Genomic DNA, 15,621 nt, shown 5'->3' with positions numbered 1-15,621 from the left:
GGTCAGACACTTGTATGTCTGATTTCTGTGCCAGAATTAGGGTCAGTGTTGGTCAGTTAAAAGTTCGGACTGACTAGTTATATCTAGACAAGTCATCATCTCTTTAATTCCTTAATGAGTTCATGATAAGTGGCTTCTAACCTCAGCTTCCGAAGTTGACTGTGACAGCGTCAGATATGATTGGGGATAATGTTATCGCTCAAATTATAATCACGCTCGGTCACTTATCATGATACCATTGTCCAGTTTCACTGACCATGCCTTGATATGATTTTAAAAACTGAACTACATGTTATCTGTAACGGTCATTTCAGATGATAACATTATAATTTATTATAGAGAGTTGTCTGCCCCTTGCGAGTATGCATTAGTTGTTACGTCAGTTATTTGTGAGCTTAACGTCACCGTTTAATAGGGGAAAACAACGTCACTTTTCCACAAAAATAATAATCCTATCCTAATTATGAGATAATTATGAATTTACGGTCATTTTCACTTTTAATATCACTTGTTTATCGTAGAATATTTATTTGTTTACTTTTCCTCTTTTAGAATGTTTACGGTAATTTCCATTTCGTCAACTTTTCTTTATTTATTTTCACTGTTATAGATCAATCCAGAAATGTTACGGTTTTAATCTTGTTTATGTATTTATAATATAACCGATCATCTACAACATGTAAGTCTAGATTTGAGGACATTGGTGACAACTTTTCCTATTCTACGTGCAATTTTTTTTGTTTAATCTATACATTACCCAATTACCACTAGGGCCATTTTAGCTGTGTTTACTTTTACTGTTGTATAAATTTTAGTCATTTTCATTTTTGTATATAACTGCTTATCATACCAGACTTTTCAGATTGTTGACGAGTTTATTTTACTCTCACCATATTTAGAGATTTTATGGTAATTTCCATGTTGACAATTATCTTACAGGGCATTTTATGCTGTAGACAGCTTAATTAACTCTCTCCTTTTTAGAGATTCTTTGGTCATCTTCATTTCGACACATTTTAGATTGTTAACTACTTTGTTTACTCTCTAATTTTTAGAAATTCTACGGTAATTTTCATTTTGTATATTACCCGATTATCATAGTGGTCATTTTAGACGGTATGTTTACTTTCACTTAACCATATTACCCCGATATCTCTGTATACATCCGCCTTTTGTTCCAGACGAGGTCGAGTGGTCAGCGACAACACACTTACCTGTCAGTCACAGGTAGGTGACAGGTCTACCAAATCACGCATGCGCGGACGGTCAGTCTAATATGTCCATTCTACATCAGCAATTTGCTTTCCATATTTCATAATTCTCAGACAGGCCGCCAAAATATTCTCTAGAATACGGATTCATATAAGTTTTAAACTTGTTTCCAAATACTATTTCTTGTTGATACCAGACGCTACTTTTGTAATTCATAGTGCAGAAAATGAAACGAAATTCAATGAAGTTTTTATAAAAAAAATGTCGTGTTCCCTTCAAAAATATTTGATAAGAACAAAGAGCGCAGATTTAATGTTAAATATTTTATGTCTGTACTTTTAATCGGCTAAACATCTGTCTTGTTCCCGGGTTATAATTTATTGTTTGTTTACAGGGTCCTCGGTAAGTAAACAAACCAGGTCAATAAGTTTACCTTTGTTTCCGCTCGAAACGATGACAGGTCACGTCAAACGATAGTCAAGATTTCAGATTTTCAGATTTTATTTCACTCTCATACATACAAGTATGTAACAGGAGGTCACTATACATAATATAAACATACAAGTATATTGGGCCCATAGCGCAACAATGCATAACAAATGTGTTAGTGATGGACATGCTCAATCAATAGTTTTTCATTTTTTTTCAAAAACTTACATATATTTGTCAGAACAGTAATGTTACATATAGTAAACAGGCCTTTCATTTTGATAACACTATGGTTTCTATAATAGTAACTTGGTATATACATTTCTCGTAAACGTTTCACCATTTCATTACTGCATTGAAACAAATAATGATATTCGTTTCCAATATCAGTAAAACATAGATTACAAGTTCTATTTACTTCAGGGGTCCCGGTCCATCTTCCAGTTTCTATAGGTAAGTGCATGTTCGAGGTTCTGAATTTTATGATGATTTGTCTATCTATTGGCTTTAGTTTCACAAGATACTTTTCAAATTCAAAATTGCTTTTAAAAATAGAATAAGTACGACCTCTTGATGAATTCTCTATATCATTAAACCATTTTTGTACAAATTGATCTTGTAATCTTTGTTTTACGATAGATTTCAAATATTCTCTATTATATGTACATACATTCTGGAAGTCCCATATATAATTCAAACCAGTTTCTTCAAAAATGTTTTTAACATTTTGCATCCATTTGAATTCCATGATATTATTTGTTTGCAAGTTTAACATCAACTTATATATATTACTTGAAAGATTATCAGTAGTAATCAATTTATGCCAGAACATAATAATTCTGTTTTTAACCTCTATATAGTGAGGGAATCTCCCTAATTCATCATATACCATGTAATTACACGTACTTTTTCTAACGCTGAGTATACGTTTACATAACTGTAAATGAAGCTTTTCTATAGCTGTAATATTTTCGTGACCCCATACTTCTACTGAGTACAACAATATTGGTAAAACAAGGGAATCATATACTTTTAACTGGAGATCAATAGGAAGAGGGATGTTTCTTATTTTCTTATAAACAGCAAGCATAGCTTTTCCTGACTGTTCCAACAGTTTCAATTTCGTTTTATGAAAACTCCCATTGTAATTCATCAATATTCCTAGATAAGAAAACGAATCTACAATTTCAATCTCTTTGTTAAAATAATGTGAAATGAGGACGAGTTCGAGACTTCCTCTTTGAAAAAATAACAATTTTTGTCTTATTTGTGTTTACTTCAAGTTTCCAATTTTCACAATAAATTTCAAATTTATTTAAGGCTGACTGTAGATCGTTAGCTGATTCAGCCATTATAACTGTATCATCTGCATAAAGAATTACAAATAGTTTAATATACATTCCAATAGTATTACCTAAATCTTTTACATTCTTCAAACAGTTGACACCATGCTCTTCAAAAAAAGTTTCAATATCATTAAGAAAAATAGCAAATAAGAAGGGTGACAAATTTTCTCCTTGCTTTACACCGACGTTGCAAGTAAACATATCAGATACATCATTTCCATTTTTGACACAGGATTTTGTATTTTCATATAGATTAATAATTGCTTTAAACATTTTCCCTGTTATATTGCTTCTTTGAACTTTTTGCCATAAACCGAGTCTCCAAACTGAATCAAAAGCTTTTCTAAAATCAACAAACGAACAGAACAGTTTTTTACCAAGTGAGAAATAGATAGAAGTTAGAACATGTAGAATAAAAATATTATCAGTTGTAGAATGGTTTTTCCTGAATCCTGCCTGGGCAGAAGTTATCAAGTTTATTTCATCAGCCATTTTGTTTAGTCTACAATTTAATATGGATGTAAAAACTTTACCGAGACAAGAAACAAGACTTATTGCTCTATAATTATCTAAATTGTTAGGATCCCCTTTACGCTTATATATAGGTTTTATAACCCCTATTTTCCATGAGCTTGGAATGAAGCCCGTATCAAATATGATATTAAATATCTTACAATATAATGGCATAAGAATTTCTGCGGTGGATTTTAAGTATTCATTTAGAATTCCATCATGACCTGGAGCCTTATTATTACTTAAACCGGCAATAGAACAAGTTATTTCGTCCTCAGTAATTTCGTTATTTAATAAATCATCAAATATCCCATCAACAATTTCGCCATCAAAGCTATTATTAGAGTTATCTCCCTTGTTTAAATTTTTGAAATAATCATACAAATCTTCTATGGATTTATCAATAATATTTTGTTTACTAGTTCCGTCAATTTTATTGAAGGATATTCCAAAATGTTCTGGGCTCTGATTTGGATACGTTTCGTAATTCAAATTCTATAAAGATGATATGAGAGGTACATTCTAAAACGTCAGAACGTACACACATTCCTTCATAGACGTGTTGTTATTTGAAGTGTGAACTGATACTCAATTAAATAATATGCTAAAACAAAAACTCCACAGACATTATCCGCTTATATTAAAAATCATCTAGATCTAACCATGGCTTAATTGTTCGTGAACTCATTCAACTGAGCTCAGCATGTTCATTAACGAAGCCACGAACAGGTTATCTAACCAAATTGCTTTCTATTCATTTTCATTTGATAGAAGCCAAAAGGACTAAGCAGAAATATTTCAAAATTCAATTTATAAAACAATAAATAATATATTGGGTGAAAAAGATATACACAGCGGTTTTGATAGTCAAAGAAACTAGTATTTCATATCGACGTACTGTGCATAGTTGATCAAAACCAGGATCTTATTTACAGCTTACCCCATTCGGAACTTGTGATTTGCCAGTTTCTGATCTCTGCGAAAAAAAGGAACCAAATTTCATAACAAAACATCATTCAAACTTATTTAGAGCTATGGATATGAGCTTATTGCTTCAATACTATCTCCTAAAAATAAAACTAATCAACTAATGTGTGTGTGCATGGCAAGACTGTTTAACAAAGGAGATGGACATTTGGAGTTGAAGATTTTGAATTCTGAACAAATCAGCTACCACTAGCGTGATGTAGAATGCTGACAACTGATGAAAGAATTTCCGACATCTAAAATAGTTAGAATGAGGGGGATTCCGAGGTACAGAGGAGGCAGAGGAGGATGTCGAGATCTAAGACACTTAAACAATGGGATCCAAAAGCGGAGAGAAAAGGGAGGGGGATCCAGCTCTATAACAAATCGTCGTGCACAGGGGCCAAGGAGTTCGTGTTCAGTACAGAATAAGACATAGATTGTGGACAGAAGGACTAGTTACTATATAACTTGTGATTAGCATAAATGAGTTCAAGATAACAACACACACACACACACACATTCAAACACCAGGCTCCAGGATCATGAAACAATCTTAGACTTATGTTCAGGCTTAGCAAATCAGAAATGACGTAACTTTTTGTAACGTCAACTTTGATTGGCTAAGTCTAAACTTAAGACAGGTTTGAACTTCAGAACACATTGCACAGACGGGAAGTCAACCTTACATAACCCTGTCTGTTAATAGGACGTTGATTTAATCAACCAATCAATCAACAAAGATGGTGGACGGCTAGTTGTAGAATATCAGACACCTTCACCACTCGACCATCATGGCTTAGAAGTGAAAGAATAATGGCTGAATATGACACACCCAAGAACAGCTTCGCTAAAACAACGACCGAGATGGTGGAGAAGTAGTGGTTGGATTTCAGACACGTTAACCAATAAGCCAACGTGATCAGTGTTGCAAGTATAGTCTAATATACACTTCATTGACCAATGACCACAACGGTACGACTTTTCCGTGCAATATTTTGATCGAAGTTTCTGTCAATCTATGTCTAAATGGCTAAGTGTCCTAACCAATTTTCGACATCACAGCAGGTTAAATGTATAGATTATTGGCTTCATTAACGGTGAAAGACGTGTTAAGACGATAAGTAAAACTCGAACAAAGGGGTTAATAAATCACGTTCTCGACACCTGATCAGAAAGTTCAAAGGCATCAAGGTGGTAGTAGGACAGTAGGTGTAATGTTAAAACAACTAGGTCAGAAAATACTTAACGTGATGACGGAATGGAAAAACAAACATCTAAACCAAATGACGATATAACACCTAAGATCACTTTACCTTTTTTACAACCAACGTTATCCTTCGTATGTATCTCTCCCTCTAATAACTTACGTTGACTTTGAATGATCATTGGGTGCTATGACAAAGCGCTTACCCTACAAGAGACACACCAGGTCCCACATTCATTAAAGTTCTCCATAGAAAGCAAATACAGAAGGTAAGGGATCTAGTGTGTTAATTGGCTCTGAGTTCTGTCCCCTAGTCGAGACACAATATAGTTTATAAAAGTGGTAGTTTCTGTTCTAGCTTAGCGCTCAGCATTAGCTCAGCATTAAGGGAGTGGGACGACTGGTTCGCCCGTTGTCAGTATAATGTGACCGGGTGGGTGTGCTTTGTCTTCGACGGTATGCCTCAGTGAGATAACGCTATAAACGGACAAAGGTTAAACTGATGCATTGTAAGGCAACACAACACGATTCTACCGCTACAGCCTTCCATAGTACACATGCAAGTATCAGATGAAGCAACAGGAGAAGCCGACTGATCTTAATTAGTCAACCAACGAACTAATCAATGGCAAAAATATGCCTTTTAGATGATAAACTTAAAACCCAGACAGAACCTTTAACACTTCGAGAATCATCGACGACAATGCAATTCAATTCTCAATTTCAATCTATTTCATTGGTAAATACCAAAGGAATTAGAAAAGGCATTACCTTTATAGGTCTTTTTCCTGTCGACAACAATTGTCTGTGTTTGGTTCGTACGGTATTACGAACTATTATATGCATATATCAATATAATCAAGTGGGTCTTCTCATTTCGCATAACTATCATATTTCAAAGACACTTCATTCAATTCAACAAATGCTTTTACGTAAAGTTATGCAAACTACTTTAACTACCCTACCTTTGAAACATGAATTATGTAAATACAATTCAAACGTTTATGTTTTCTTTTCGTCATCGAAAACAGCGTCCCGTCAAAGGCAGGTAATTTGACGTGAGTTTGTGAGGGCTTAAGCGACATTCGCCATTGTTGGTGATTTGAGAGCCCGACAGTAAGGGTCACATGGGGTCATTCGATCATGGCCCGGATAAAAGGCTCTGTAAACGATGGTAAGGTGAAATATAATAATTACCAAAATTTTCCGCCGTGGTATTGTGCACCTGTCAAGTGTTGTACCGGGAGAGAAGTGACAATGGACGACCCCTTATTAACTTTTGATCGCGAACAAATACTGATGTCAAACGCGCACATGTATCAGTTTCGATTAGGACAGTCCTTGTCACTCAGGCGCTTGATTATGAATGACTGGCTTATCAAGGCACTTGAGACGGCATTGGAAAGTCGTACAATGCTATTTAATTATGGTAAGCGTATAATACCCGTATCGATGTTGATCAGCCTTTGAGAGTTGTAACTGTGGGCAAATAGTATAGATTTGAGATCTCCTAGACCTAGTCTTTTGTTATGCTTAACTCGATATGTATTCTTCATTTATATATGTACAAATACATGAATGCGAGATTTGATTATTTTCACACGTAGGGCCCATAGAATAATAACAATATATATGTTTCGGGTCACGTAAAACCTACAGCATTAACAGTAGATTGGGTTGATGTAACGTCCTCAAATTACGTTTACTTGTATATTATTGCTAACTATATACACAATTTAAAGATCGATGTTAAGTGTTGAATATGGAAAAATTACAACAAAAGCCAATTTCAGAACCGAGATTCGTTATCAATATATTTGAAAAAAAGAAGTTATGTTCCTTTGATCAAAAGTCGCATAACCACCCTATTGATGTATTACATGAACTATTACGTGAAAATGACACCAATTTGAAAACAAATTTGAGATGTTTTCAAGTTACGTGGACCACCATGAGATGTCTCCTTTAAAAATCGTATCTGTAGGTAGCTTCTCAAATAAACAGAGTAGTTGGGACAAATCAGCGGAATGGGCATGGACATTATCTTAGATGGCATTTCAGTTCGGAGGAATATTTTGTGTAAAACATATCAATGCCACCGCCTTCCTATGAAATCAGGACATGGCGGATACGGTACGGATAACATTAAAAGTATATTGCCGTCGCCCTATTAATAACTATGAACTCTTCTGTAATGATTCAATTTTGTTTGTAATTAGAAATTATTATTTAATTATGTACTTGTATGAATTGTTCAATTATTCAAAAAATTTACCTAGCATGTATCAACCAATAACGAAAAAAGACGTTTCCGTTTGCAACGTTGCTTCTGATTGGAATATACACCGGCGTAATATTATATCATAGAAAAAAAAGTTTCTAAATGTAATTTCGAAGAGATTATCTATAAATATATGGTATATTGAATAAATGATTACATTTAATAGTCAAGCAAAGAAAACTAGTCTATATGGGTTCATTAGCGTCCAAAAGGCCTTTCATGTCAAGACGACGGTCCAGTACTGCTTACAGTAACATGTACATTGTCCAGTTTTCACAATTGAAATTATGGAAAAGACCCATGTAAATTAAAGGGACAATTCAGTCTAAGAGAACATTAAAATTTGTACATATATCGGAAAAACCCAGTTCTAATGGAAATTAGATCAGTCGGTTTTACTGTGATATGCCAGAAAAGCCCATTGTGGTGAAATGCGTGCGAAATGTTCAAACTCGCTCGCTGTCCGCCATTACACATTGTCGCCGAAAATCTTGTATACCGACCCTGTCCCTTGCTCGTAAAGTAATGAACTTTTGTCTAGAACTACTCAAATCACTCTGACAGTAGTGTGTTTACCTTATTAGGTGAATTATCTGGACTAAAAATCATTTTATCACCTCTTCAGTGGTTATGTAGTTCATTTGTTTAACGTGGGTGACTTTGGCTTCGGTATGCCATGGGTATAGCGTACATATTGTACCTGCTTAATCGTATTGATCAACAATTTGTAATTACAATGGTATCAATTAAAATACTAAATAATGACGTGGAATTTGTCAATATTTTATGTTATATGTTTCATAAGAAATGTAGAACAATACATTTATGCCATATTTTGCTTCTTGATTATGTAAAAGAATAAGCCTGAGTGAATTGTCTCTTTAAGCACATTAAAATAAAAAAAAAACTCTTTGAAAGCAAGGCAGCATGGAAATATCAACACGGATGAAAGCCAGCCTGGAGGACATGTTAGGATTTCTATAATATAAATTAACTTCTTACCCTTCATTACATTAAGAGCGATTTTCATTGGAAATTTTATTTTCTTAGCACATAAGAAATTATACAGGATGTATCAGCACTATTTTTACCGACTTTAACCTTCCTTTGCCTGTCTACTCACTTTAATTTGAATATAATTATCATTATATTATGGCGATATGATACAAAACTCTGAATTTACTCTCATGAGTTTCTGCAAGTCCTAAGGCTGATTATTGCTATTTTAGAGCCTGTATGTTAATGTGATGAAGGACTAATGTTTAGTGCAAAGCCAAATGTAATAAACATGCAGTCTTTGCATACAATATGCAGGAGAGCCGACTAGGCAGTGCGTCGATGTGACTTGTGCATTTATTTAAACAGCTATCAGAGCATGTCTCTATTGGCTCAGTTGCGAATCTCTCTAATTCGATTACTAATTACATGTACATGCATATTATGTTTTTCACTGTACTCTTTTTAAAACTCATTTATATACATGTTTATATCTAAAACACGTTAGATATATATTATTTACCTTATTTTTCTTAGGTGGGCTACCATGATATACCTTTAGGTGTAAATTATATCACATCAGCAGTTTTGGTGTCGGCGGTCACACGTGAGCGCGATAATTTATAATTTATGTTCGGTATTTATGCAATAGTGATATGATTTCCCTGGGTCACTGTTCCGGAAGGGAATTCCAGAGGTTTTTTTTACGTATACCTACACTTGGCGATAACTTCGATACCATGCCTGATTACATTATAACTACAGATAGGGTAGGCTCAGTGTCTCTTATGGTAATTATATATTTGACGATAAGATAAAATATCATAAAACATAAAGAAAACAGAGCAAAATTAGCTTTCAGCAGCGACATATGTTTTACATATATCTACAGGCGGATTGTTTATAGAGACATAGTGCATACCCAGTTTTTAAAGCAACCAACTTCAACATTTTTTGAAACAAATAGTAAAAGTGACGATAAGAAAATAAGCTTGGATGACAATATAGAGGAAAATACATGTATAGACACTGTAGACAGTGCATGATAAATATTCAGAGTTTTGTAGAATTATAAAATATGTTATAAATTATCTACCACTCGCTACAAGAGGATGAAGACAATAGGTTATGTGATCCAACTCCATCAGACAACATTCACTTCCACTAACGAGAGGTTCATTTTGTTCATGACAGTACATTTCAAAAGAGAATTTCAGTGTCTATATGTGTAGAGAGGTTGCAGTAAAAAATAAGAATGTGTCGAAATTCACCGGGTCCCTGTGTTATATAAATAGATAAAATTTTGTTCTCGTGTTATGTTAGGATATATACAAATAATCATAATCAAACTGCAGTTCTCATGTCCCTGTGTTACAGATTAGGATGTCTGTCATTGAATTGAAATACGTAGAAAAAATATTGCTGCCATGTCCCTGTTTTAAAGGTTGGGTTTATCGAAATAATCAGAACAAGTTCTAATTGCCATGTCCCTGTGTTGAAACTACAACGCACAGTTTCGATATAAAGAATACGATTTGTCGTTATCATGTTTAAAAAATATAATGTTTTGAAATTGATATATACAGAGATAAACTATGGTTTTCATGTTCATAGTATGTGAAAAGTTTTCGAAATGCACAGATACAAACTATGAAAGTATAATAGCCCACAGTGACGGACAGTTATCGTGACCCTGTGTTAAAATTAAAATGTATCGTAGTACACAAGTGCCTAAAATCAAACCAAAGCTCAAATTCCTATGTGAAAGATTAGGATATATTTAAATACACAGAAACAAAATATAGCTACCATGTTATAGTTTATGACATATCGAAATACACAGTAACAAAGTAAAGTTATCATGTCCCTGTGTTAAAATTTTAGGACGTATCGAAATACAAAGAAACAAAGTAAAGTCATCATGCCCCTCTGTTGAAGATTATGACTAATCAAAACACAAAACAAAGGAAAGTTTCATGTCCCTGTGCATCGAGCGTTTGTTTACTCTGGGTATTACTGTCGAGTTCACTGTATAACCTCTGGAGAGCGGACTAGGCAATATTGATATTCATGTCAAACGTGAACAAGTTATGACTGCATTAGTAACAAACCTTAATCCTTTTACACACAATTTTTGACGTTTTTACTAAATTATCTTGTTATTTAATGATATATAAATACTTATGTACGAGTTAACCCCGATAAGCATCACATCTCTACACAGCTAAAACGTGATCTGGTAGTTTAACAGTTGTGCTGTTACGAAAATCTACCTTATGCGAAATCTACGAATCTGGGTCGATTTGAGAGATACATTGTACTTTAAATGTTTATACTACATCGTAACCTTATAGACTGTATATATTGCTGAAGACATTTAAAGAAAAGAATAAAATAATATACGTGTAAAATTATTTTAAACAGAAATAAAAATCGCAGCTCTTTCGGTCATTGACAGTTTTCTGTAACCTACTTTTATTTGGAAGTTGACAAGACAAGCGAACGTTCTTTATTATATATCGTGGCAAAGGTCACTTCGCTCGACGTGAAGAAGAAAGTATGATTTTCAAAAATGTATTTACATATGAAACTTGACGTTTGTATTCGATATGTGGACACGTACTCTAGGGTATTCGAGTTTGCTGACAGCTGGGCAGATCTCACCGTCTGTGCACGTGCTGAGGTAACACAAAATGTACATATGTGACGTGTATCTGTATCACTTGTAATGAGGTTGCAACATAATTAACATACATATGTGTATGCACGTGTACCACAATACCAAGTAATGCATGCATCCTCTCGCACGTGGGTTGTACATGTAGCAGAAGTAGGGATGGGGGGGGGGGGGGGGGATGAGGTTACACGTATGTATAATATATATATATATATATATTATGTAATACACAAAGCAAATTTTAAAAACAACATCGATATACATGAAATTGGTATTGAATTGTGTGAAACTCAAAGTTCCTTATGGGTTTTTTTCAGGTTATGCGGTTGTTTTAAATCGTATTTACATATAATTAATTTTTCATTCGTCATAATTTTTGAGTCGATCAAATAATGGAATATTATTTGCCTATGATTTTTAAGACTTGTGGTTTTACTTTTAAACTTAAGACTGTACACATTTCGTGAACTCATTCTCTATCTCGCACTCTCTTATCAAAATCCGCACCCTCTGATTCCGCGGTTATTCCCCCAATTCTTATATTTCTCGTACAGACAAACATAGCTGGATTTGTTTTCACCTTTAAAATGTCTTCCCCCCCCATGTCGATGTCCCCCCCCCCCCATGTCGATTCAGGACTGTTGAAAAATTCATAAACTTTGGCTGTGATAGAATGAAAATGCGATGTAGCTAAATTAAATGTAGAAAGGTATACAGGAAATGAAAGATTTGTCAAAAATATATATACATGTAACACTCAGGCGGATCTAACAATCTCCTGAAGAACGGATTTTAATTCCGAACACCGACCGATAAATACAAATACTCTTTGTCCGCATTCCCACGGGGTGGCCAAACGGTCCGATTGATGTTTGATTAGCATGCACTTTCTCAATGAAGCGCTTAATTGGCGTATTCAGGTAAAAACCTTATCAATTAGTCTGGTAAGATAAGAATTAGGCGATTTACTCGCCAATACACACACAGGTACGTTCAGGTATGCGAGAGCTCAACTTTTTACTTCCGGGGTTTTACACAGAGTGTAGAAAATTACACAGAGAAACGAAAGAATTGAGGGACTATGTAAATACCTAAATCTCTGTTAGTATCTACGCATTCCATAGGAATTAGTTAAACCGACAAAATCAATTGTTATTTATAAACAAATCAAATAATGATATAGGCCACTTAATCACAGTATTGTCCTCGGGTGATATATTAATCTATGCGAGTTATGACACGGTTGCTTGTTCTTCTAATATGATGGAAATTTCTGCATATGTATTTCAAATATCTACAGGACAACAGTTAGGGTTTTAGTTATACAAATGTCCCGGAGTGCTGAATAAATCCACGAGATTTATCAATTACGATTTTATTTGCCATGAAGAATTTTGGCAGGGGATACTCTTATACTAACAGGTTTAATGTATTATTTTTTGGATTAATATGTCAGCATTTTAGAAAATCTAACAATTACAATGTGATTATCGAACTTACTAGTAGAATTAATGTAGAAATCTTATTTTCTTTTAGATCAACATGTCAATAAATGTTTGATTAAACGCTATGAAAACAGTGAAGTACTCAATATACCGATTCTATTATAATGAGAGTGGGACGACTGGTTTGCCCGGTATCAGTATAATGTGAACGAGTGGGCTTGCTCGGAATCTTCGACAGCATGCTTCAGTGAGATACAGTGTAGCACTACATGTATAAAAGGGGCAAGAGTTCCAATATCGCAAGGAGACACAACACTAATATACCGCAACCACTCAAAATATACAGACATTCAAGCACTGCAACATATTGCATACATGAGCGACCGTCCTTAAATGCCCCTTGCTGTTCATAAGACGTTAATCTTATCTACTATCGCTGTGATAATAGATAAGTCTCGCTATATACCTGTCAACCCAGTGTCAAACAATGCGATGTTTCAATATCGACAAATGTAAGTACTAGATGTAATCAATCCTTTTAATTGCACTGGCAAAAGATTTGGGGTCAACTCGCAAAATATGGGTTATTCGGGGTACTCCGGTTTCCTGCCACATAAAGACCCGTTTCGTCCGTACGCAGAAATTAACAAGTCTGATTAAGTTATTAACTGGCTTCGTGGTTGATGTAAAATAAACAAAGTTTAAATTGAATTATATAGATTCCATTAGTTTAATATTAGATACACTATACCATATACGTATGAGCTTCATTCATGGCCAGTTTTTTAAACCAGTGAAGTTTGATACACGCGGGGAAAGCGCCAAGAAACATATACTATAGACAGTCTCATGAGAACTAATGCGAAGTTTCTGTGTGGTAAGCTTATTGTTAATTACGAGTTCCGCAAGGAATCTGTCAAGTGTTTACAAAATAAACATTAGTATAATCCATTGATCTAGCAGAACCTGCTGCTGTGGTATTGAGAAAGGAAACAGAAACGATCACAAGCCCTCACGAATCAGTGTAACACGACAGTTATAACGACATAGAGAAATTTCGTCAATGGAGTCCTTAAGCTATGTAAACAACCCGTATTTACATAATACATGTACACATGTTTGTATATGAACATTATTTACCGATATATAAATATAAAGTCGATCATATTTACAGTCTGATTTGACTTACTTATAAATGTCGATCTCACATTTTCCCATTAAACTATCCAATTCATCGGTACAATGTACATGTATTTATATCTTTTTATTATCGATTACAGAGGTCTGATTTTATCACTTTGATGAATAAAGAAATGTGAGAAGTTGTTTTCGGAAGGTTTTTTTATAATATTATCATACACATTTAAATTTCCTTTTGTATTTTTATTGCTGTTCATCTAGTTCTTTTTAAAGTTACTTCAGTAAATAAATAAACAAATGAAGAAATAAATAAAGTCCTTACCTGCGATAACCTTTGTAAATCCCAATAAGTGAATATGTAATACACACATATAAGTTAGGACTATAAATCTCACCGCCATAGCTAATAACACAATCCCGACGGAACTACATAAATATTAACAAATATATCTGTATAATCCATGAGGTTGTATTTAACAGAACGCCGCGAGATAGACCGAACCGAACACACCCGCCATCCTCCTGGGTCAGTCTACTCGAACGGACCCAGAACTAAAGCGTGAGCGGATTACATCTCTCCTCGGATTCCAACTCTCGCGTTATGTTGGATATTGAGTCTGTCATCCTCCGTATCAAATTATAAATTCGACGACCCAGTCAAATTACGTTTAAGTCATTAGCACGACGAGAGATTCCTTATAGCGACACTCCGGAATACAGATGCCGACTGGGGCCGAGCTTACAGGGTTTTGGTTTTTAAATGTCCGCGTAAGGTGAATAGATTGGGGGCACTTGAAAAGTGTTGTAAATCAGAAATCCAACAAGTATGTAAGTACAGAGTGAGTGCTCGTGTTATTTGGGCACAGTGTGCATATCATGACACATATATCATTCGTCATCAAAATGAAAGTGGGAGATACATTTGTAATACACGCACCAAGTAATCTCAAAATGCACGCGCTCACACTCCTAGCAATGCAACGTTATATAATTTCCGAGGATCAAATAAATCTAAAAAATACACATTATATAAGTTGTATAACCTTCACCAAAACTGCGTGACGTAGAATGCACGCTAGAGACTTGTAAACTGGACATTGCATTCATACTGTTGTAATAACACATTAAAAGGACACTTGCGCATTTATGCTATTATAAACGCTATCTTCATATATGCCACCTTATAAACGCACCAAATGAACTTCGTTTATATGACATTATAATGTAATAACTCAAAAATCATTGTTATGGGGACAGTTTCATGGTATCAAACTCGATATTTAGATAATGTTAGTTGTTAAAATATAACTTTAGATTTTCATATGATGAAGCAACAAAACTAATGCAAAAATGTTTTCACAAACGCACATACACATAGACAAATTAATTAAATCGGATATTGCAAAAAA

At 34.4% G+C, this 15,621-nt stretch overlaps 1 protein-coding gene across 1 annotated transcript in view; it reads right to left on the bottom strand.

Moving 5' to 3' along the window:
- Window positions 1–14,888, bottom strand: part of LOC138310390 (von Willebrand factor D and EGF domain-containing protein-like) — an 89,143-nt gene extending 74,255 nt beyond the window's left edge. Inside the window, 1 exon segment of the mRNA XM_069251595.1 lies at window positions 14,535–14,888. Within this exon segment, the coding sequence (XP_069107696.1) occupies window positions 14,535–14,613 (79 nt within the window). The 5' untranslated portion in view covers window positions 14,614–14,888.
- Between the last annotated feature and the right edge of the window lie 733 nt (window positions 14,889–15,621).

The sequence above is a fragment of the Argopecten irradians genome, chromosome 16 (assembly GCF_041381155.1).
Source record: "Argopecten irradians isolate NY chromosome 16, Ai_NY, whole genome shotgun sequence".
In the NCBI taxonomy this organism is placed as follows: Eukaryota; Metazoa; Mollusca; class Bivalvia; order Pectinida; family Pectinidae; genus Argopecten; species Argopecten irradians.
This window is presented reverse-complemented; position numbering and strand designations above follow the sequence as displayed.